The 23,791-nt window shown below is 41.4% G+C and overlaps 1 protein-coding gene across 1 annotated transcript in view; it reads right to left on the bottom strand.

Moving 5' to 3' along the window:
- Positions 1-658: 658 nt before the first annotated feature.
- Positions 659-23,791, bottom strand: part of LOC145770257 (serine/threonine-protein kinase ATR-like) — a 36,733-nt gene continuing 13,600 nt past the window's right edge. Inside the window, exons 15-42 of the mRNA XM_082581855.1 lie at positions 23,331-23,576; positions 22,772-22,973; positions 22,364-22,430; positions 21,486-21,630; positions 20,862-21,020; positions 20,276-20,401; positions 19,775-19,914; positions 18,652-18,768; positions 18,226-18,391; positions 17,313-17,465; positions 16,607-16,780; positions 16,417-16,484; positions 15,564-15,767; positions 15,049-15,211; positions 14,383-14,562; positions 10,093-10,202; positions 9,203-9,347; positions 8,746-8,864; positions 7,864-8,052; positions 7,615-7,732; positions 7,019-7,150; positions 6,571-6,768; positions 5,542-5,699; positions 4,727-4,871; positions 3,894-3,998; positions 3,260-3,411; positions 1,824-2,028; positions 659-1,180 (exon numbers count right to left, since the gene is read on the bottom strand). Of these exons, the coding sequence (XP_082437981.1) occupies positions 1,121-1,180; positions 1,824-2,028; positions 3,260-3,411; positions 3,894-3,998; positions 4,727-4,871; positions 5,542-5,699; positions 6,571-6,768; positions 7,019-7,150; positions 7,615-7,732; positions 7,864-8,052; positions 8,746-8,864; positions 9,203-9,347; positions 10,093-10,202; positions 14,383-14,562; positions 15,049-15,211; positions 15,564-15,767; positions 16,417-16,484; positions 16,607-16,780; positions 17,313-17,465; positions 18,226-18,391; positions 18,652-18,768; positions 19,775-19,914; positions 20,276-20,401; positions 20,862-21,020; positions 21,486-21,630; positions 22,364-22,430; positions 22,772-22,973; positions 23,331-23,576 (4,146 nt within the window). The 3' untranslated portion in view covers positions 659-1,120. The remainder of the gene's footprint in view (positions 1,181-1,823; positions 2,029-3,259; positions 3,412-3,893; positions 3,999-4,726; positions 4,872-5,541; positions 5,700-6,570; positions 6,769-7,018; positions 7,151-7,614; positions 7,733-7,863; positions 8,053-8,745; positions 8,865-9,202; positions 9,348-10,092; positions 10,203-14,382; positions 14,563-15,048; positions 15,212-15,563; positions 15,768-16,416; positions 16,485-16,606; positions 16,781-17,312; positions 17,466-18,225; positions 18,392-18,651; positions 18,769-19,774; positions 19,915-20,275; positions 20,402-20,861; positions 21,021-21,485; positions 21,631-22,363; positions 22,431-22,771; positions 22,974-23,330; positions 23,577-23,791) is intronic.

The raw sequence follows: 23,791 nt of genomic DNA, 5'->3' as shown, positions 1-23,791 counted from the left end.
GCTTCCCCAAGGCAACAAAAAAGTTTTTTGTCATTAGGAAACCGCAAAAGGTAGAAACATCTAAAAAATTGTCAGTCAAGCACTAGCTGTAATCAAAATCTGCAAAATGTGACAAATCAGGCCGCATCTCCAGGTGGCCATGACCCCCCCTAACTGAAAACCTGCGGACGCCCTAGGGCTGATGTTAAACTGACGTGGTCGAAAAGCGTTTCGGATAAATCGCGCTCATTGTTTTACAACATAAGAAACTGATTGTAAGTTGCAATGCTGCAGTCGCAAAGAACTTCACTGTGTAAAACTATAGATTGAAGCCTGGGCTTTTGACCATAGGGTCCAACTGTTCCCAGTAGCCTACTAAGGCCTAAGCTACACCCATGGCCATTGGCCAAGGCCGTTGAGAATAATTCGGGCCCGGTACCAATGAAATTTTCGAGCCTCAAATCAAGACACTTTCTAAGAAAATGGCGCGATATCCAAAAGGATTCAACGTCTGCAGACGTCGAATATCCGTTTGTTAGCACTCTGCAGACGTTGAATCAATGTAAAAATGGCGGATTTTATTGTCTGGGCTATCTTCAACAAGCAGCGAGTAGCCTACATAACTTTGGTTGTCTCCAAGCGTTTTTCAATCACAGAACAATTGAAGAAAATTATTTCAAAGAAATTTTATTAGAAATTAAAGATTCAAATAAAAAGCTAAGAAAGGAACAATGGCACAAATGAACAATAGAATCGTAACAAGCTCGATGGACACAATTGTTTGGAGGAACCAGCACCATGTTTCACCTAGTACATTAGAGGGGCAAGTTGTGCCAATGAAAAGATAAGCGATCACGTGAGCAAGTTAGAGGCTTTGGGATGGTAGGTTGACTGGCTGAGCTATTTAAGGCTAAGAACATAAAAAAGCTTTAACTTAATAGTTTTTAAAAGCACGCTAGCTTCTCCGCCAAATGGAGATTTTTAACGCCCAGCACATTGAATGTATGCAAACAAGGCACGATATGGGAACAGATAGCGCAGATGCATCCAAGAAAGAGTCATGGCGTGTTTCAAACCAGGTTTGTGATAAAACACTTCTCCGACTTCTATCCCTCGTTGCTGATCCATTTCAATCGACGCGTCACATAAATGGGGCCCATCCAATGTACATTTGGCACAATTTCTCTTCATCTGTAGCTTCCTGTCACCATATTGATGAATCAAGTTGATTTCAATAAATTGCAGCTTTCGTACAATCTCGATATCCGCTGCTGGCCTATGTACTGCCACATACAACACGTTTTCAAAGATAACGAAAACAATTGTAGCCTACTTTGCACAAGACAGGCCACACCCTCAACATGAGGATTACTGCAATACTGCATGGCCTGTCCAAATTAGTTGCTGATAATGATGGCATCACTGGGGAAGAAGTTACTTTATAAATATTGGAGCTCTGTTGGACACTTTGGCTGCAACTTTTATCAAACGACAATTTTCACTAAATAGCTACCAGTGTTGCCAGGTTATTTTCTAATTTCCAGCAAAAAAAATGTGGTGGAGCTCCGGCAGCACTGCACTACGTCACATGTCTTGAAACTCGGGTTTTTATGAGTTTCATGGAAATACTTTTTCATCAGTTTTTATAAAACATTTATGATGTTTAGTGAAACCGCAATCACAATCACATGAACACATCACATCACAATCACATGAACCGCAATCACAGCACATGAAAACATACCCATGACAATGGTCGGTGTTGAGCTTCACTTAACGAAAAGAAGTTGAAAGTTAATTCTTAGAGCAATTAGAAACTGCTGGCTCAGCATAAGAGCACCCACCTCAATCAGGTAGTGCACGTGGCCTTTGACGGAGAGTGGTAACCCCTTGTTCTTGCCGGCAACCCCTCGCAATCTTTGATCGATGTCGTTGACATGAGTGAGCGCTTTTTCAGTGAGTGCCTCACCCGCTCCGGAGGTCCCAGCCGCCCCCTTTCCCTTTTTACTCCACTCCACAAGAGGGTCGTATATGAAAGTTTTCAAAACGCTGCAAAGTGATGAACAATGTTTTGAAAACGTCATATGAACGTCATACGCTTGCAATACCACAAAACAGATATTAGAGATTGTTTTCTGGGACAGCAATGAAGACATAAACCCATCGTGACAAGAAAAAAATTGACACATAATTTGATAACACTAAAACGAAACAACATTTCCAAACCATTATGATGCCAAAGTGGCAGGTTTGCAGCTCACTAGGACACCATATCCTCATTAGGGTGGAGTGAAAAAAACTTTTTATAAAATTTTTATTAGCTTGGTGTTGGAAAACTTGCCAATTACTACTAAAACTAATTGTGCAAAATTAGAATGTAATCTGACGAGAGTTTGATCTGCCACCAGCCACTTGATTTACCATTGGGCCATTCCGTGTCAATTCACACAGTCAAGAAATTCAACCTCTTCAATTTTTCTTAAATTTTACACACCTTTTCACTGTCTTATATGATGAACACCTGCAAAACTTGAGTGAAATTTATTGAGAAACACGAGAGTTATAAAGCATTTAGTTTACTTAAGCAGTAATAAGACCTCAAACACGGCCAAAGATAAAAAAATTGTGCCCCCTCGGCAGACCCCCCCCAAACTAAATGCTTTATAACTATCGTGTTTCTCAATAAATTTCACTCAAGTTTTGCAGGTGTTCATCATATAAGATAGTGAAAAGGTGTGTAAAATTTAAGAAAAATTGAAGAGGTTGAATTTCTTGACTGTGTGAATTGACAAGGAATGGCCCAATGGTAAATTTTCAAGTGGCTGGTGGCAGATCAAGCTCTCGTCAGATTACATTCTAATTTTGTACAACTAGTTTTAGTAGTAATTGGCAAGTTTTCCAATCCCAAGCTAATAAAAATTTTATAAAAAGTTTTTTTCACTCCACCCTAATCCTCATGTGCCGGACAACTACGTAATCGGCAGCATCTGTATTGACCTCACACAGGCCCACTTCTTGAAAAGAGGCGAGATTTGAGGTACATAGTAGGTCGTAGAGCTTTGTGGCAAGAAACAAACTTATCGCAAACTTGTTATTCCGAGCAAGCAAATCAGACTTTTGTACATTCCTTCAACGTCTACAAACGTTGAATCAATATAAAAAGAACTGATTTGCAGGCCGGGTTATAGCGTTGTTGTTGTTGTGACTACACAAAACATCAATAAACCAAACGACCGCACATCTGGAGGGAAGCGCTCGACCAAGGAGCCACCTCACCAACCTCATCAGGGGCTCCCGCTGCTCCCTTATGACGTTCATGGTCACTTCGCAAGCCTTCCGGAAGAATCCTTCGTACTTCGTGGGGCCCATCGCGTCCACCATGTTGTGGGTGAGACGGAATGGGACAATCTCCGGGACTTCCAAGTGCATTCCCTAATCGACAAAAATACAGTTTAAAAAAATGGAGTCAATTTAGTGTATGCTGAAGGTAAAAGTGGTTCCATACCAAGCTTCGAGAAATGAGACAAGGTTTTCATCACACTGAACTTTCATCGTTAACGAGAGCAGGGTGGCCACTGGCCAGTTCATCTCTCTCGGCCGCCTTTCCTTCAGCAATTACGCCTACCCAATTTATTACACACTAGGTAAAGGTGAGTCGTGCTGATCAACAATCAGCAAAAGCTGCTGTCAAACCAGGTTGGCATTATTTGAAAGCCAACGCCTTATGCGGTTCGCTATCCCACTGCCAGGATACCCAAGAGAACAAATCGAACATCCTAGCCGCCTCTCATTTACCAGCCTTGCAAAAATTCTTATACAGGACTGGGTTAAATTTTCACCACTGAGACCGTTTCTTTTGCTGATATTGGGTGATTACTGCAAAGTTCTTTGGAGAAATTAGTCCTAAAACCTACCTTGTTGAAGAGACAGTTGAAATCCACATGCATGGCTTCTCCACTCCTGGAGTCGAATAAGATGTTCTCACCATGTCTGTCTCCTAACCCGAGGATGTAACCAACCTGTGGTGAGAGGAGAAAGTTAGTCGCTAGCAATGACAGTGAGAAATCTTAAGTATGGCAACACAAAAGATAAGACAATATCTTTTTATCAATTTTTAATGCAATAATTTCGCATTGCCACATATTTTGTCAAAAAGTACGAATATTGGTTTCAGCTGGTGATTTATTTCGTAAGTCCCGATTGCCAGAAGATTGCAATGCACTCCATGATCTTGCATCAACAGTTTGTCCAGGTTAAGATCAACGTTGGTCAGCATCCACTAACGCTCTACGAACCCTTTTGATCATGATACTCCATTTACCTCATGAAATCTAACTTCGAGTTGCGAGGGAACGTATCAATTTGGTTGAGTTGACAACTGGACAATTAGTTAGACATTAAAAAGTTTATTGTTACTAGCAGTAGTTGCAACCTTCGTCTGATGAATGTGAAAGTAAAAGAGGAAACATACAAGTTGTGTTATTGCTTCACTGACATTTAGCGCACTATGTCAATGCGCATTCTCAGAGCGAATAACATACAAAGTAGGTGCGGGATCTGCGGTTTCAAACGACAAACTGTTGATCAACTTGGCCATAATCAACGCTCGGGGAGAGGTATTCAACCGCCTCTATTTCGGGGATAGTTTAATTGCTAAGATCACCGTATTGAAGCACCAATTGATAAAACAGGGCTTTAAGTATTTTCAAGGCTGTGTATCATCCCCCCACGCCCAACATGTACCCACCACAGACATGACAGCCACCGATCTGGCGTAGGCGAGCCTCGCATTGTACCAGGACGATGGGTCGGTGAACGTGGTAAGAAACCACTCATGCAGAACCGGGGGATGACGTGGCAACAACTTGGTGTGGAAGAGTTCGAGCTTTTTCCTGTAGCAATTGAATACGTGTGAAAATACATCAACCTGCGTGAAAATTGTAAACGACTACCTCACGACACCAAAGAAACATTTACTCCACCCAACATGTCCAAATAACTTCCATAAACTATCAGATATAAAATCTGTGTAGTCTCTTGGCTGTGCCAAGTAAAAAGAGTGATATCCTAACACTGTTTTTGCATATTTTAAACCTTTTGGTTTTGCCACCTTTCCCTTTTGTTGGTGCCAAACTCGTGTGTTTACTTTGCCGTTCTCTACAGTCTACACGTTTGCCACAGCAATGAAAAATGAAATCAAATTAAACCATAATAAGCAAAAGCTAAAGCAAAACTAGACTAAGGTTAGTGTGTGCGCAAGCAAATAAAACAAAAAGTTGCAAGTGAACAAGTGCTATCGTAATCCATTCACTAACAAAGCGACTAGTTTTGGGTTACAGAACAATATGTGTTGTTGCTCACACAAAGTCACAACACAAAAACGCACGTAATTGTTTTGGATAAGTAGTAGTCATTCAAAAGCACATCCACTGGATTTAAAGTTAGATCAAGACGACGTTTCAAATAATCCGCTTTTCTAACTAAATAAATTAAACTTTTTATATTTCAGCACTTTTTTTTCTCTCTAAAAATGCTACTGCTATTGGTCAAACTATCGCATACTCGACCGTGGCTGATTGCGGAAGTTGCCAGGCTTTCAGCTGTTTCCCGGAGCAGAATATTCCTCTCGCTTTGTAGATGGGTAACAGGATGTGACGTAATCCCTTCATGTTGTCAACCCATTCGATCAAGCCGCATTCCTCGTTAAGGGGAATCACCGCCTGGGTTAACAACAAGTTGTTAGGGGTGTAATAATGCTGGGAAGTGTTTAAGCAAACATGCAGCGCAAAGGTGCAAATGTACCATGCCTAGGTGTGACTAATCCTTTCATATGTCTTCCAAGAATAGCCTGCTCATTGCTCTGCATTCGGCCGGGGCCCATCCGGCATCAATGCAACCCCTTGCCACGCGCGGATCAACGATTGGAAATTGTGACGCAGCATTGCTTGTTTATCCATGATATGCACATGGGTACTCGACTACTCGTGCTTGTCTATCTTTGCATGGTGTTAGAACACTCTGCAACCGCAAACGCTTGAGGGTTCAAATATGTGAAATGTGCACGGAAGGTGTCAGGTGCAAGTGCAATAGCAATGTGACATTAGCTTGTAAAACCAGATTAAACCGGACTGAACTGAATCGAGGTTGTTTTGGGCGGGACGTAGCTGAGCAATTCCCGGTTTGAACAGAAACAATCTCGACCTCGATATATCTGAAGCAGTATCAGCCTGAGTGGTTTCATGCAGGGGACCCACTCTATTAACCCACACTCGGGGTTGAGGGGGACCACAGCCTGTGATGCAATAATCGAATCGAAAATGAACAAACGATCAAGTTACAATGCTACATTAAAGAAATGTTTATACAAAGGATGTTTCGCCCAGTCATCTAAAAGTTCTGTTGACAAGTTAAATCTCGTTTCACTGGAATTTTTTTTCGTGAACTACTGTACGGTGTACAACTGTACAACTGTACAAGTGTACATGTTTGGAAAAACACTCGTTTTTCAGATATGTAAGCTACCAACAAAGCTATACCTTCCTTTCAAAAGTTCAATTTATAAAAAAATCACGTTTTGTGACGTCATCTTACGTAGGATCGTATCCTCAATTGGCGCTTCCCCGATTCCGGGTCCCGTTTCAGGCACTTGTTGACGATCGTGGCAAACTCGGTCAGTCGTGCGTCCTTGCGTAGGTCGTCCTTCGGCTTGCAGAGGAACGTGCATGACGTTCCGTTACTAGCCCGGATGGAGATCTTCTTGGGTCGCTGTAGCGAATTCAATACCTCCACCTAGAGAAGAATTGCAATGAATTGGCTGCATTGGTAGCTGCTGATTGCATGTGGAAGATTCCAGAGGGCAAATCAGTCGATTTTCACATTTTCACAACGTCTTTAAGACGTTGAATCAATGCAAAAAGCGACTGATTTGCTTTCTGGAATATAGCAATGTCGTACGAAAGCGTAGCGCTCAAGTGTAACTCCGTTGTTGCAAATCTCAAGTCATGATTGACAATTTGGCTCAAGTTGGATTACCACTGACCGTGTCATCGAACCCAACCATATGCAGGGTGGTTTCAGGAAAGGGGTTGTGTGGGTTTTGTGACCCAAAAGTGGAGTGCTCCTTGGTCTGAGGTAGGGTCACGTTCATTAACTTTTGAAGAGGAAGCATGATCTGAACAATAAGTTAAAAGTGACATGAAGTCATAAATAAAAAAAATGGTTTTCTACCCAAAAGACAGGCTTTTCTCTGGCTTTTAGATGCAGTTCAGAAAAACGTCATTAATCTGGGGTAACAAATGAATAGAAAACGCCCCAGAGGCTCAAATAAAAATGAATAAGAATTGAGGTTGTTCATCAGGTATCAAATTAAAAAATCTATGCTGTTCTTGCGAGAGCTGCATGATAGGCTGCTACAAGATGTTAAACCAATGATAAGCTATATTTTGATGCTTGATGATTAAGCACTACTGTTGTTTTCACGATGAAAAAGCCGGTTACAACTTGCAGTAGCCTCCTACTTACCAAGAATGGTAAAAAATAATAAGATAGATTATTAAGATATCGATTTCACGTTAAAAATAAATGCAAAAGCATCAAAATCTCAAGTTCAAGCGGAAAATTCGAACAATATCTCACTTCGCTGAAGCCACTTCCTTCCACTAGCCTTTTTAACGCCCTGAAGTGGCTGCTCATACTCAGAGATTGCGTGGAAGCCACAGGCTTGTTACAGAGCTCCAACAAACGATTGGTTAGCCTAGAAGTACATTGACATAACGTCAAATTTATGGCACCAACACTGTACACTATACAGGATACGAATTGTTGGTCTTGCTACTTATTCAAATGATTGTTCGAATTGTTTAGCAAACAATGACGTCATCTTACGAAAGCGCGTCAGCTATGAGCTTCTTGAGGCCCCGGTCTTTGAGGGTGACTTTTTCGAATATCTCCTGACACCTAGCGGCTCGTTGTTGAAAGGAGGACTTGGATATCGCCATCATCGACCATAAGGCGCGCTGTGGAAACGCCTGGATGACTGATACCAGGATCTCTTTCAACTGGTTGTAGGTTGGCCTGAAAACATCGATGGTTAATGTCACGTCACAAAGGAGCATGGTTGCGCAACAAAAAGGTGAAATCCTTGAAAAAGGACAGCGCTAGCGGTGATTACTATTTGTTAGTTACATTTTGCAGACTGTGCTAATACTTTAATTTAAATTTTCTAAAAAAAAGCACATTCCCTTTCCTCCCCAAGTGACATGAGATTTTCTATCACAACCAGGCATGAAGAGTGAAAGTGACTTTAAAAAACTTCAGTCAAAATGTTGACAACAATCTGTAAAAACTCGACAAACAACAAATCTCCAGGCAGCCATGCTTCAGCACTGCAAGAATAGATAACTCTCCCATGCTTTTACATCGCGGATGAGGGAAACGAAGTAAATTTACAATAAAAATAATTGCAAGCCACATGAGACCAGCAGGTAAGAACTTATAAGCGGCATCAAGATTGATAGCGCATCAAAATATAACAAATTCATGTTACTTTGATTGATGAATTCTTCAGCAAGTATGAGGCGACTACCCAGACAGCAGGTCAACCATTTATTACATTGACGTCTGCAGACGTTGAATCAAGGTAAAAGATGGTTGATTTGCTGTCTGGATAAATTATCAAAATAAGTTAGCGTCATAATCGATGTTGATACGTCACAACAACGTCACAATGATCAAGGTTGCCTGGTTGCCAGGCGGTGGAGTACTCACAGATGCGGATGACATATGCGTGACGTCAGCTGGGAAAAAGCGACGTAAAATACGTAAGCAGGTAGGCGGGCTCTGACGTCAGAGATCACTTCGACCAATCGCTGAACGTCTTCGTTGCTCTGTTGAAAGAAGGTTTAATATTTAAATCAAAAAAATATGACTTATCATGGTGGCGAACTCATGTCCTCTCGATCACATCAGCAGCAACACTGTCATCGTTTTATCGACAAATTACTTTTAGAGATTCGCGAAAAGAAAAAGAACTCGATCACAATGTATACGTCGTATAGATAAATTTAAGTACAATTACATTTCAGAAAGAAAACAAGTTCTTTTTGCATTGATGTAACGTTTGCAGACGATGCATCAATGTAAAAAAACTCATTTGATGACTGGGATGGTCAGTTCCAATATACCAGCGAGTGCCGCTAACTTTACGTTGCTCATTTACGCCTACCTGCGGCCGTCCACTCTTCTCCAGCTTGGACGCAGTGGCGCCATAGTCCAACCAGAGAGTGAGCAGCTTGGTGAGTGACTCGTATATATGTGAGGTACCGTAGCAGAGTGACCGACCGTAGTGATGCATGATGTAGTAAAGATGGCTGCCGTGGTAACAATGCGTTTCGTTAGGTAGCCACTTTAACAAGTCGAAATTCTGCCACTGAAATTGACTAGAATGCAACCGCCAACCAATCATAAGCTACGGTTTAAGTGACGTAAAAAATGGCGAAAAGAAGATCATAGAAAGCAAATTAAGTGATGGATTTTTTGTCAGCTGGTTGGCTTAGGGGTTAAGGTTAGGGCTAGAAAGTAGTCATTTCATTGACGCGTGTTCGATTCTCACCACTGCTATTGCTCTTTTTCTTCTGTAATTACCAAATAAAGTTCAAAACAAGCATTAACTCTCTGGATGAGTGCTAGAAGGGTCACAATTGGACGGTAGCCTCTTATAACACGTTCTGATTGGTTGGCGGTTGCATTGTAGTCAATTTCAGTGGCAGAATTTCGACTTGTTAAAGTGGCTACCGTTTCGTTAATGGTGAAGTAAAAACCGTATGAAAACTAGAACAGAAAATCTAGTTATCAAAAGCAATCTAATGTAGTTACGCTTAAAAAGTTTTCTTGTTTACTCTATTTGAATAAGCTTTCGCTAGTGCATAGACCGACCTCAGTGTCACAACATTATGACGCATATGACGAAATTGCAACGAAAATGCAAAACAAAATTCAAATATGACGCAACAGATCAGTCGCACATCTAGACGAAGCCGCTCATTGATTGTTGATGATGAAAAATGGACTGGTATTTAACCATTACAAGAAACACATTTGTATTAAGCCACTCACTGAGCCTTGGCTCCCGTCTTGCTTTCCCCCAGCGTTGTAGTGATCAACTTGTCGTAGTACCTCCCGCAGTAGAAGTGGGAGTCCTCCCAATCCCCCATGTATGCCACGACCTGGGGGGGGGAACAAATGCATCAGTCGAAGAAAAACTAACTTTTCACATTAATGCAACTTCATTCTTTGTGTAGCCGGCCGAGTGGTGAGAACCCTGGTACGGTATTCGATAGAACGCGGGTTCGACACCACTCCAGAGCACGCGGCTGTGTTTTTAGAAAGATACGTAACATTAAGTTAAAAGTGCGGACGAAGATTAAGTTTATATCTTCTCGTCCAGTTAATCTAAACATTCGACAGCCGATCGTAAGCTTAGACAAGACAAACAACCTCTGTACAGAATGAATCAAAACCAAAACCATTCGGAGTTTGCTCATGAAACCAAGCAAAGAGCATTTAAGTTGACTTCACTAATTAAAATTAATGTAAGATTAGCAATAATCTGGATGACATAACTGCTTCAGACAATGGTCCCGTCTTCCATAAATGAAACGAGCTATACATTTGAAAGAGCTTCATTAAAACGTAATTTCTACGGTGTCCGACGTTTTTTTCGTAAACAGTTTTTCGTAAAACAATAATTGTTTTAGCGTTTAGAACGAAAAGTGACTAAGTCACATTTTCACTCGAATTGAGTTAAGTACAAAAACGTATTGCTTTCATTGTCCTTTGTCACCAGACACAAAAATATTTTGGTATAAAGGTTGCTAAGCCATCATTTTCGAATACAGGTTTTGAGCAGAAAGGTAATTTTTTCTTCTAAAAGTAGCTAAGTCCGTTCTGACCAATAGCGTCGAGTCATTTAACCACGTGACATGATTTTTATTTTGCTTTTTGATCGGGTTCCATTTTAGAGGATATAAAGTCATTAGCTGGTTACCGGTTATTTAGACTAGGACACTGCCTCTGGTTTAGGTAGGGTAGGTGAAGGATTAGGATCATTGGTAGTGTTAAAAACGGTAGTGTTTTTATCAGATTTTAATTGTAGATATTTTGCAAATAAGTGATCAAATACCGGTAGTATTTATAGGCCTACTGCTTTCGAATCAAAATCAGCAGTCCACAGGTCCAGTTTGCAAGAAGTTTAGCAGTGCAGACTTCAATATTCCTAGGACATGATTAGGCTATTCGATGGAGTGTTGGTGCCAGCAGATAACGAAATGAAGTACACTTAACCTAAGATTAAGTAGCCTATTAGATTGGACTATTATTTTTATAACTTATTTTGTAAAGGTCCTAGCCTATCTACCAGTCTTCTTTACTTCTATACTACACTACTAATGAAGGGAAGAAGGTTTTGAGAGTGTACCCAATTATTATTATGTAGTTTAGTAGGTCTAACCCAATTATTATTCTACTGTACATTGCCAATGAAGGTGGGAAAGTCTCTGTACTTTACCTGTTTTTTACCCCATTAATTACCAGTACCAGTTCTTATGTGCTACCAGCCTAATTTTTTCAAGATATTTCTAACCTAAAATAATTCTTTGCAGATTATTCCAATGTCATATTAGTGCGAGGTTTAAAGAAATATATTTAAATAGCTTACTTTACAGTAGTATCTGGAGTAAGAGATGGCAAATTCTGTTAGGCCTATAGAACACTTAAAAGTGCTTAAGTCCATCATTTGTGTCTAAAAGTGCCTAAGTCCAGCAATTTTGAAGAAAAGTGCATAAGTCCAAAAAAGAATATTATTAATATTTTTTGACAAGTTCAACTAAAAAATCAATTAATAGTGCAATCAGAACTAGGTTGGGGTTGTAGACACTGACATATGGTAAAAACAAAAAAATCTTTTAAATCTTGATTTTACAATGCAATTGAAAACTGAACATGTCAATATCTCCTTAGTAGTATTTTGTGACTTAGTCACTTTTCGTTCTAAACGCTTCAATTGTTCGTAAGCAATTGTTCGTAAACAATTGTTCGTAAAATCAATTCTTCGTAAAACAATTCTTCGTAAAGCAATTCTTCGGGCATGCAATTGACCGTAATACTAATTGTTCGTAAACAAATGTTCATAAAAGTTAGGCTACAGCTTTAAAAAAAAAAAAAACAGTTACAATTGTTTACGAACAATCAATTAGGGCAGGGGTCACCAAACTTTTTTCTCTGAGGGCCGGATTGCTGCGAGATTAACAGCTGCGGGCCGGATGCAAAGTGCGAAAAGATATACAACTATTTAGAAGCACAATAAATAACAAGTCAGCGGTGGAATAGCAAAGTTGTGATGAAAATCGAAAGGTTGCTGGAAAAATTATCCCCTGTTGTGATAAACTACAGGGCATCATGCTCTTGAAAAAACGTTACATCTTTCCAAAGTTGGCCTAAGCTGTCCCCATTTGTGGTGGCCTAATGATAAACTAATGAGTAATGATCTTTAGTGCCGATGACTTAGTCTAATGAGAACCATATCTTCTCGTTCCCCGATGCTTGGATCAAGTATGGGACTCACCTTTACTTTTACTTTAATGATAAACAGCAACGTCAGTCCTTTACAAAAAGTTTGGTAACTTTTTTTCTTAACAGTTGTAGTGCATGTGGCGGGCCGGATGAAATCATTTCGCGGGACGGTTTCGGCCCGCGGGCCGTAGTTTGGTGACCCCTGAATTAGGGTAGCCTATATGCTAGAGATGTGCTAATTGTGCTTAAAGACGTGCTGTACCTGTAGAGTGTAGACGAGCAGACAGAGTGTAGAGTCCCTGATTCAGAATGGCATTACAGTTTGTAAGCAGCGAAAAAGGAAAGCCAAAACTTTTGTATAGTGGCCAGCTTTATTACAAAGATTATAGTGCACTTAACGCACAAGATTATAGTGCACTTAACGCCTCTTTGCCACTGAAAGAAATCTGCAGCTCCTTGCCCGTTCAAAGCACTGGTATGCTGACGGCGCCTTCAAGACAGTACGCCTTCACTGTTTGAACAGCTTTGCACAATACACGGACTGAAGGAAAATACTTCAGTGCCTCTGGTGTATGCCCTGCTGGGGGACAAAAGGAGAGGGACATACATTCATCTGCTGCAAAAGATCAAGGAGTTGTTACCTGCTGTTGCTGTTCCAGAGACAATCATGACTGACTTTGAGATGGCCATGGTTAATGCAGTAAGCAGAGAGTACCTACTTTCAACTCACCGTGGCTGTTTCTTCCATTTGTGCCAGTGCATTTGGAGAAAGACGCAATCAAGTGGCCTGAAGGAGCAGTACGAGACAAGTGCAGAGTTTTCTCTAAGGCTGCGCATGTTGTCGTCTCTGGCCTTTGTGCCTATTGATGAATTCAGCCGGGCCTTTGACATTCTCATTGATGGGAATGTATTACCAGATGTTGCTCAGCCAGTAATTGACTACTTTGAAGACACTTGGGTTGGGCGCCCAGATCGTCGCCAAGGGCGCCGTCCTCCAATGTTTGCAATTCAAATGTGGAACTGCTATGATGGCGTCCTCGGTGGCCTTCCCAAAACTAATAATAGCATTGAAGGATGGCACAGAGGGTTCATGTTCCAGGTATCTGCAAATCATCGAGATATTTGGAAGTTCATATCTGCAATCAAGCGAGAGCAAAACCTAAATGAGGTTCGCATTGAACAGTATGTCAGTGGCCAGGCAGGACCCCCTCCAAAGAAGAAGTAGCCTACAAGGACAGTGCAGAAAGACTAACTAGAGTCGTCCGAACTTGGCGTCAAGACTTTCAAGATGATGAAATTTGTGATTACTTGCGTGGAATTGCACACAATAACTTACTTCATACTAAACTTCGCTCGTGGACAATTTGTACGAAGTTACTCAAAGTAGTATTGGTAGTGTAAGCAAAGAATTGCTAAACACAGACAATTGTTGTATTCCAATAAACAACAAAAAATGCGCTTTTTCATTGTGCTTATTTCTTTGTGTCGTCGTAACTTGGTTATTCAGGAAAATTTGCATTACGCACCTTCATCGGAAATTGCAAGACAAACCTTGCTGTTGCGAAAAATTGTTCACAAACAATTCACCTATCACCTGTTTACGAACAATTCACCTATACGAAGAATTGATGTATACGAAGAATTGCTTTACGAAGAATTGCTTTACGAAGAATTGATTTTACGAACAATTGTTTACGAACAATTGCTTTACGAACAACTGTTTACGAACAATTCACCTATAACCATTTTTAAATATTAGTTGAAAAGGATCGATTAAACTTTTCAGGTAAGAATTTAGAGACATCACCGTTTAATCAACACATCACGATCACCTACTTCCTTGTATTTCCTCAGGACTGTATTGGAGTCAAAACTTGATTCCTCCATCAATTTCGCCTCCAGCAGCATCACCTTGGCCCGCTCCTTGGATTGTTCTTTGCCGCGTGATGAGGAATCGTTGGCGAAATGTTTGAGGAATCCGCGTTGGAGAGTCATTAAGGCCTGGTGGCTCTCATGCTGTGGACGAAAAACATTGTTCCGATCAAACGAATCGACGCGTGCAGTATCGTGAAGATGGTGCTCGGGCGTCAGTGGAGTCTTCTTCTTCCTGAAAGTGTAGCGCTGAGATACAGACCGCAGACCTCACCGTCAGTACCAGAATCATCTTTCACCCACTGATTGGACAAAAAAGATCTGCATGTTTTGGATGATGAGACAAGTACTGGCTGCTCACTTGTAGCCTTCCAGTGTAGTCCGTTAAAAGTCGCCAACGTGGAGTGGTAAAAATATAGACTCTCGGCCCTGAAGACTCATATGGCAAGGACAGAGGACTACTCGTTAACAATGCAATTTAATTAGTTGTTAGCCTGCTGTGTTTAAATCCAAGATTAACAAAACCGATACAAATCTTCTTTAATAAGTTAAGATTTGCAGCGGTTTTAGTAATATTGGCTTTAAAAACAGTTCCTGTTTAATCTAGTTTTGTGAAAGTAACTTGATTACCTTCTTCCATAGTAACTTCGCATGTTCGATGCAGTACCCCGGCAGAGCATGGGGCTGGGCGGACAACAGGGCTCCATGGGCCGTCTGGAGGTGGCCGCACTTACGGGCTAATTTCGAGCTCTGCAGCCACAACTTTCCAACATGGCGGTCGACATCCGGATCACTAGCAAGTAACATCGTAAAATCAACTAAGCAGACAAGAACGGTAATTCATAAACTATAATAATAATAATGATACCAGCATTTACATAGCGCCACATCCATAGTAAAAAGCCATGCTCCTGTGCGCTGTACGTGCCAAGAGCAAAGAAAACGCAAGTCATTCATGCTTTTACTCGATCTTAAACTCATTTAAGTTTTTTTTTTACACAAAAACAGTTTTTTATCATCCAGTAGCAAACAATGCAAAGTCTTGCAGACCATGCCTTCAGAATACGTTGCTTTTGTTGAACACTCAACAAAAGAGCTCAACACATAAATTAACTACACTTGTTGAACAAACTCCTCCAGCTCACCCCTGGTTGCACAACAAAGGAAGGACAACTCTGCTCAGTGACATCATAGGCTCCAGGGCTTGAAATGACGGTTGCACCCCTTGGATGCGAAGTTTCCATAGCGACATGACGTCATCGAGTGACGTGAAGCGCGTCCGGTCGCTCATGACGCAAGCAAACCTCTCGAGGTCGGACAAAAGATGCAGACGCAGGATATGGTTGTAGCTGAATACAAATAAATTCATTTTCACGCGATGCAGATCAGTCGTCGCACGCTAAAAAACCGTTCACGATCTGCTAGAACCCAGTAGCCAGCAGCTATCAGACATCAACATCAACCAGCAGCTATCGGGCAAACATCAACCAGCAGCTGGATCGTACAAAGAATGACCAACTTTGTAAGACAATGCCTGACTTCCGATAATGCTTTGCACATGCCAATGAAACTAAACTTCCGCCGGAAGCAAGAGAAACGATACAATGTCTTTACAATCATTTTCTTGGGTCGGTCAACAAACAAAATGTTGTAGACAAACACACAAAATAAACGTTACTGATCAGGCCTAGTACTTTTTGTCGGCATTCACCACAAAATGGTAAAAATGACTTCATGACGTAATAGAGACGCAATTCTTATTGCATTCACGTCACTTAGCGGAACAGAATATGTCCATTCATTTAGGATCTTGAATACGTGTGAGCTTTCACTAAAAATCGTGTACAAAATGAATACTAAGTTTATGAGGTAAAGTTAATCCACGACACACGTCAGAGTTCTACAAGATCGCGACATTACCAGGTTTCACTGCGTACGTCACATCTACGTCATGTTCTGAGTGATAAAACAAACTAAATATATAACGCATCAACTCACCCTCTCTGGAAGGAGTTAGTCTCCATGCTGGCGGCAGACAGAGGGCCGGTTTCGTTTTGGTATAAAACCTGAACACACAAATTTATATACAGAGGACACTTGTGACCGAATGGAATAATAACCCTACAAACAAACATGTTGGCAAATGCGTGCATCCAATTTACAATCACGTATTTCTCAGCTCACATACGTCCAGCAAGGTGTCTAATTTTTCCCAATCGCGTCTCCTAACGGTAGCCAAGGCTTCCCCCACCCCCACACTCCAGTCCTTATTTGGTGATGACACTTCCTTCACCTTTCTATCCAACAAATCCCACTGGCCCAACCTCCAGCATGCCTCGATGGAGTAGGGGTTGAGGTCGTTCTGAAAGATAAAGTTGTTGAAATGGAGCAGCAAGATTCCCAACTCGGGGTAAGAATGTAGGTTCACCCCTGAGGGTTGATCCAGGGAGAGAAAATCCTCAAGGAGAATAAACTCAACCAGACATGGAATAAATGTGAAGGAACGTAATTTAATCAATAATCACCACTGAACTGTTCTATTCGCTGCTTTAAAACATGCCGGTTACGTCGCACCGTACTAAATTTTAAGCTAATAGTTCGCAGCATCATTGTCAGCCAACTTATGCTTACATTATGAAGTTACGTTAGGCAACGTATTTCAAACTTCACATCTTAAAACAAGCCTCTGCGAAGGTTGAGCTTTGGTAGACATGTCATTTGGCCTCAGTATGATGTCAAAGCATTACAAGAGGAGCAGTGGATTAAATGATCGGGAGATTTAACACAGGAAAGCATTCACAAACGCCTACAGAAATAGCTGCAAAAAATGTCTTCGGCCCTTGAAACGAGGATAGCATTGACTGATGATAAATAAAGAGGAACCAGTAAGATACCTTCCAGTTGGGGTGGTTGCATACAGTCCCATCTACCAGGTCCACAACTTGGGACAGCCGGCCCAGGTCTATCAAACACTTTAGGAAGCCCTTGCGATGGAACAGGTCACCCGGATGGGCCCTTATTATCCGCTCATAGCACGAGGCTGCGTCCTATCGTCAAAAAGAATCGGTTTTATATTTTATTGAAATACATGAGTAGTTGAGTACTGAAGTAGATCAAATATAGTTATTAGTATTACTTCCTAAAAGGGTATCACCAGAAGGTCTCTATTCAAATAAACTAGATTCAATATAGATTTGAGCACTTTTTGGAGCATTAATAGTATTTATTGAGTACCGAAGTATATGAACCAACATAATTAAAAAACACCAATGATTCTTGAAATATCATTTTATTTGAAGAAATTCAACCAAAGATTGCACAGGTCAACAATTTGAAACAAACTTTCTGGTGCATGAACAAAAAATTTGTTTTTAGGGTAAATTTGGGTAGCCGAGTTTGAAAGAGGTTCGTTTTCCCATATCAAATCTGCTTTTTTACTGCAGTAAAAAAAGCAGATTTGACACAATAAAATTGATTCTCGAACTTCTCGCCTTCGAAAACGTCTCTCGCCTTCGAAAACGTCTCTTATCCTTGTTGTACCAAAAATCGTGCTGACCAGTGTTATTACTCTTTGGGTAAAAAACTATTTCCAGATAAACAACCACACTTCCAGTTAGCTTTGAATATTAAGCTTGACTTTCAATATTTCTATCTGCAATTGCATTAATAAACAAGACTGAACTGACTTAGCAAAATTAAGTAATTTGAAATGCAAACCGGAAAGTTTCTAACGAGGTTTGTTGCCAGTGATTCTTGCTCGTTGATATTTCATTCGGTTTTGTCTCCAGAATTAAGAAAAAGCATTACCTGGAGTGCTCCGGTGCTTTCCAAAACTAGTAATTGGGTTTCTGGGTTCGGTTCGACCCCTCTCACATTGACCACACCCTGAACCCCATCTGCCTCGTTCATTTCAACAAAGACCCGCTGAAGAAATGAAGCCGAGGCCTCGTCGCACGTTCCGCCACAGGATTCCCTGTTAATAATCGATGGAATCAGGTTGGATCAACGGAAAAGACGGATAAAACGGAATAAATTAAACGGCACAAATGCTATGAAAGGTCAAGAAACAAAACGAGTATACAACTGAAATTTCGAAAACACATGAAACAATAAGTTAGATAATGACGACACAGATATTGTAACGGTAAAAAAAAATCGAATTTTTTTTTATTGGAATGTATAAAATAAAAGGATTTTTAACCGCCGGTTAGGCCTACCTCAAGTAGTTCATACCTCAAGTAGGTTTCGTAGTGCAATAGAGCCCTCTTGTGTGCCCTGCACTGTAGGGAGGCCATGGCGAGAGTCTTCTTCGATACCCGCGATAGCAGTTGGGCCGCACACTCCCTCTCCCTAGGGGGAGCAAATACATCTAGCGTCAGATCTGTTTAAACGTAACTGAAGAAATATCCCACGAGCGTTGGCCACCAACTGCTGGCTCTAACTTTACCCTATGCCAGGAGTTCTTAACCAGGAGTGCACGCACCACTAAGGGGTGCGAGACCTGTGCCTAGGCAGTGCGGGGATGCTGAATTATCAAGGTTTGTTATAATATGACGTAAGAAGCAAAGTTGTTTTACCAGGTTTTAACAAAAATTTCAAACTGTAGGCGACTATTACTTTTCAGCCAATCCTAGGAGGGGGTGCGAGAACTGGTTGGTAATTTCAAGGTAGTACCGACAAGGCAAAAGGTTAAGAACCGCTGTACTGCGGCCCAACCAGTTCTCGCATGGCCCCATAATCACCAGTTATTGAGACAATCGCCTGCCTAGCCGAGCGGTGAGAACGTCTGCGCAACGTTCAAAAGGACTTGGGTTCGACACCGCTCCAGAGCACGCGGCTGTGTCTCGACAAAGACACTTAATGGCAAGCCAAATAAGGGGAACAGCTGACTCGAAGACTATATGTCACTTCGCTGCTTCCTGTCGTCTGTTGTATCGCATCTGTGATCGCAGTGTACTGTATGTTGTCACAATGGGCGCATTATTATTATCATTAACCCTAACCCAGACGCTGGAACTCTTTTCAAACCGAATAAATTAAAGTTTCACAAGTGGCGGGGGTAACTGAACTCTCGGGGGCAAATTACCTCCATGCAGATGGTGCATCTACTAAAGCAAAAGACGAAATAAACGAAAGAAATTTCTAAATTTTGATTTGAAAATGGCTGGTTGGGGGAATTTAGTTTATCATAACAAATTCGTCAAGCTGAAAAAGAGGAAAACTTTAAACTTGAAATATGTAAACTTTAGAACTCTTGGAATAGAAATGAGACAACGACGCCTTTCAACCGAATCGCAACTGCCATAAACAAAGTTGAACTTTCTTGAATAAGCCAGTGCGCTTTAGTAAATCATACTTTTCGTGCTTGGTTCGGGCCAGGGGGCCACTGTTTGGGATTTGGGGTTGTCTGTGCCACATGGTCACGTGATCCAAGACTGAGAATATAGCTTGCGCGCTCAACTGTGACAAGTGTGACGCAACGGACGATGACGTCACCTTTTAGAATAGAAACAAAATTGTTTAGGAACAAAATCCAATTCACAAACGAATATGGTTGAAATTGAATTACAGCTCGAGTAAATATTGAAAAATATCTGAGCTTTTGTTTGCAACAATGTTGCTACTTTTAACATCAAATTCAAAATAGCATTTATTTCTATTCACACATCAATAACGAGAAAAGGTAAAAACTCTCCAAGCGTTTAAAAGTAAAGCAATGTGATATGTACATTGTACACTATATGCACCGCCTGGATGCGTACATACATCACAATCACAAGCAGGTTAGGTCATGGTGAATTATGTCGATGAAAAATGACGTCATAAAGATCGCTTATGGTCGTCTGGTAATACGAACCTCTTTAGAGCTGTCACTGTTTTGGTCATCCGTGTTCCCTGATGGAAGAGAGGACAGGAGGACTGATGACTTCCCGTCATCCTTGGTATCTTTCAGCATCTCTGTGCTGTCTAGAACCGCCATTACCTGCATCATCATCATCATTAGTATCATGCTTTGTTGCCTTCGTCGTACTTTGATTATGACGCCACTTTCGAAGGGTAGTTGTTCCAAGAGCTGACAGATCGCGGGAGAGCAGCATGATGTTCAATGAAGAAACGATGAGTACAAAGCCTGACATGTCGAAACTAGACTCACGGTTTATGCTTCGAAAACTAATCTTGTTTCATCTTGAGTGTAAAATTTTGCTTGTTTGATTGAATATATATAAAGAACAGAACGGTTTAGTTTCATTGGAAACCTCAATCAACTAAGGGCTTGGGCAACCATTTCAATTGAAAAACTAAAAGCAATTATTAAACTCATCAGTGCATTACTTGCTTTGGTATATGTTCTGGCTAGTTTTTAATTTTCGGTGTAGTTTTGCTCTAAAGTCTTTAGAAAGCAGCAAAAGAACAAAACAAAGTTGGGCTCAGATTCACTTCACCTCTTCAGCTATGAAGGAGACATGCTGATCTCCGCACTTTAAAACTTCCACGACAGTCGCTGGGAGCAAGAAGAGCGCCACATTGACGTCATTGCGGGTCACAGAGGCGCATGCGTCGAACACACCGCGCACCTTTGGTGAGGTACTCACTGAGGAGGCCTAAAGACAAATAAACGGCCAGCTCTAATGAACTCTAGATCTTTCAGTCTTTGAACTTTACCATTTGAACGTATTGACAATAAAAATAAGCACCAAATTATTATTGAGGATTGATACCAGAGACATGGACAAAACATCATGTAGCAGTGGTGATAATATCCGAGTCGTCACGACGATTTTCATAGCGTCTATTGAAAATCAATGTTTTTATAGGCTAGATACAAAAGGCTGCAGGTTGGGTTCCGGGCGCGTTTTATATAACTTTGTTTAACTCTTTGCATCAGCGTGTGGCCGTTAAGCAACCGTTGAAACCAATGTGATGATTCCGAAAGGAAGTTTCGAATGATCCCAAAAGGAAGTTTGTAACACGAGGAACAGCTTTTATCCTTCATTGTTCCTTGTGTTGGTTTGCTGAATACAGTACTGGTCATATTGCAAACTTATCCATGAAACAACAACAAACACAAACAAGCAGCGAGGGAGACTTACCATTTGCATAAGAACAGCGCAGAAGCTCCCGATCCACTCCCTGAATGTCATGTTTTGCTTGCGGTGGAGTATAGGTCGTTTCAGGGTTGCCAGGTTGATATCGGATTTCTTGAGTACATAACTGAATAAGATGCTAAAGCTATGACTGGCAGCGTGGGTTACTTTGAAGGTAAACCACGCAAGTATGCAAGGTTGCGGTGGGGTGACGTAGGCAGTCAGCTGTAGGCAAAACCGGGATTTTTTTAACAAATTGCTGCGAGGCCGAGTGGTGAAAACTTCTCTGCGACACTCGATAGGCGGTGGTTCGACACCGCTCCAGAGCACGCGGCTGTGTACCGACAAGACACCTAAAGGCACAAGACACCATAAACACCTAAAGTGGGGCTTCGCCGATTCACCATCTTGTGCGTGTGGCTCAGATTTTCAAACTGCACACCACATTATCTATCAATGTCCTGTATACCGACCACAAGATAGACATGTGGACCTAACAATGCTCGATGAAAAGACAATCCATTGGCTGCTGTGCCTGGATGTAACAACGTAATCTGCGGCGGCCTCAAACGCAAGAAGAAGAACCTAAAGGCAAAAGCCAAAGTAATAGAAGCAACTGACTCAATGACGCTTCTTTTTGTTATGTTGTATCTGTGATCGAAGTGCACTGTATGTTATCGCACTGAGTGCAAAACAGAACATGAATATCATTATAGTTGGCAAATATTGGCAAGCATCTCGGTGCATTTATTGTTCTAAAACACCTTGTTGAGAAGAAGACATTTCATGGAACAAATGTTTAAAGAGTAAGGGCCACAACATTGACTGACATCATCTGAGTTTCAATTAATAAACGTTACCAGGACGACAGGTGAGGTTCTAGAACTACTTGGGTCTGTTCCGGGAACCTTCTCCATAAACGGCGGCCTGTCAAGAAAAACAAAAATGTTTTTGTTATTCTTGGCTATGGTTCAAAGTCTAAAAGAAACGCTTGCTAATTGGCTAGGAGAAAAGCGCTGGGTGAATTGAACTTGGAAAACTTGGAAATTAAATTAAACTTGGTAAGCAAGATGGCAAGTGGAGACAACACTTTAATTAAAAGCTAAAACTTCAATCTGCCAATCTCGGTGATTAGCCCAGCGTCAGTGGTTCAAAGTTCCAGCAAGTATCTGTAACTGCCAGGATGAAGTTTAAAAGATAAAAAAAAAGTTAAAACTTGTACTGGACACAAAGAACAAATCTTCAGAACACAAAGAGGACCCACGTACCAGGGACGTCCCTGGTTCCTTCCTTGCATTCAAAGACCTTGAGTAACTCCTGGATAGCGTAGGCAGACACATCCTGATGGATTGGGTTGGCGGCGAGGAAAGCTTGAACCAGGCAAGTTAGAAGATGAAAAGCAAAATCCTGCTCTTCAAAACTTAAGCAGGATTCACGCATAGGGGAGTTGCCAACATTGCTTTGCTGGCACTGCAGCAATCTGAAAAATTCCAAATAAAATCAATGAGAGCGGATGAAATGGGTGAGCGATTGGAAGTTTCAATGGTCCAAATAAGTAAAAAATCACATGATATCACATCCTTTAGTATGCTACCGATTCAAAATTAAACTTTTCGCTTTATGACGCTTTTCTAACCAGCAAAAGGATTGAAATCGCTTTTCTGCATCGATCACTGTCTTCTGCACCTTCCCTCTTAAACCACATCTAACTGAACGCGACACACATCTCTCCCCCAAAAGGGTTCCTCGATTCAACAAATCAAACTTATAGAAAGTACAGAAACACCAATTAAGCCGCCACCGTCTCATCGCAGACCAAGGCAGCACTAACTTGTCTGGGTCCATGGCTCCGATTTCGCCCAAACACTTGACAGACAAAAGCCTGACGTTGCTGTTACCATCGCGACAACAGGCCAGCAATGACGTCACCACACGTTGCATGAGGTCGGTTGAACCACCGCTCGCCAGCAGGTGACGTTGTAGAGCGGTCTGGTTGCTCTGCAGGACGCGGCGTAGTTGAGCGAGGGCACAGAGGCGAACATCGACACTTTCGTGAGAGAGCTGCTTGGAAGCCTGTGAGGGGAATTATTAAGATTTGTGAGGGGAATCATGACTCAGACAGCAAACCAGTCGTTTTGTACATTGATTCAACGTCTGCATACGTTAAATCAATGTAACAACTGATTTGTTGTCTGAGTAAAATTTGTTAAACATTGAAAACAACGTATTCAATGTCGAACGCTTCGTCAGCTGAACCACTTCATTTCATGAAGGATTCAATGAAACAT

This window comes from Aplidium turbinatum, chromosome 5, assembly GCF_918807975.1.
Source record: "Aplidium turbinatum chromosome 5, kaAplTurb1.1, whole genome shotgun sequence".
Lineage (NCBI taxonomy): Eukaryota > Metazoa > Chordata > Ascidiacea > Aplousobranchia > Polyclinidae > Aplidium > Aplidium turbinatum.
This window is presented reverse-complemented; position numbering and strand designations above follow the sequence as displayed.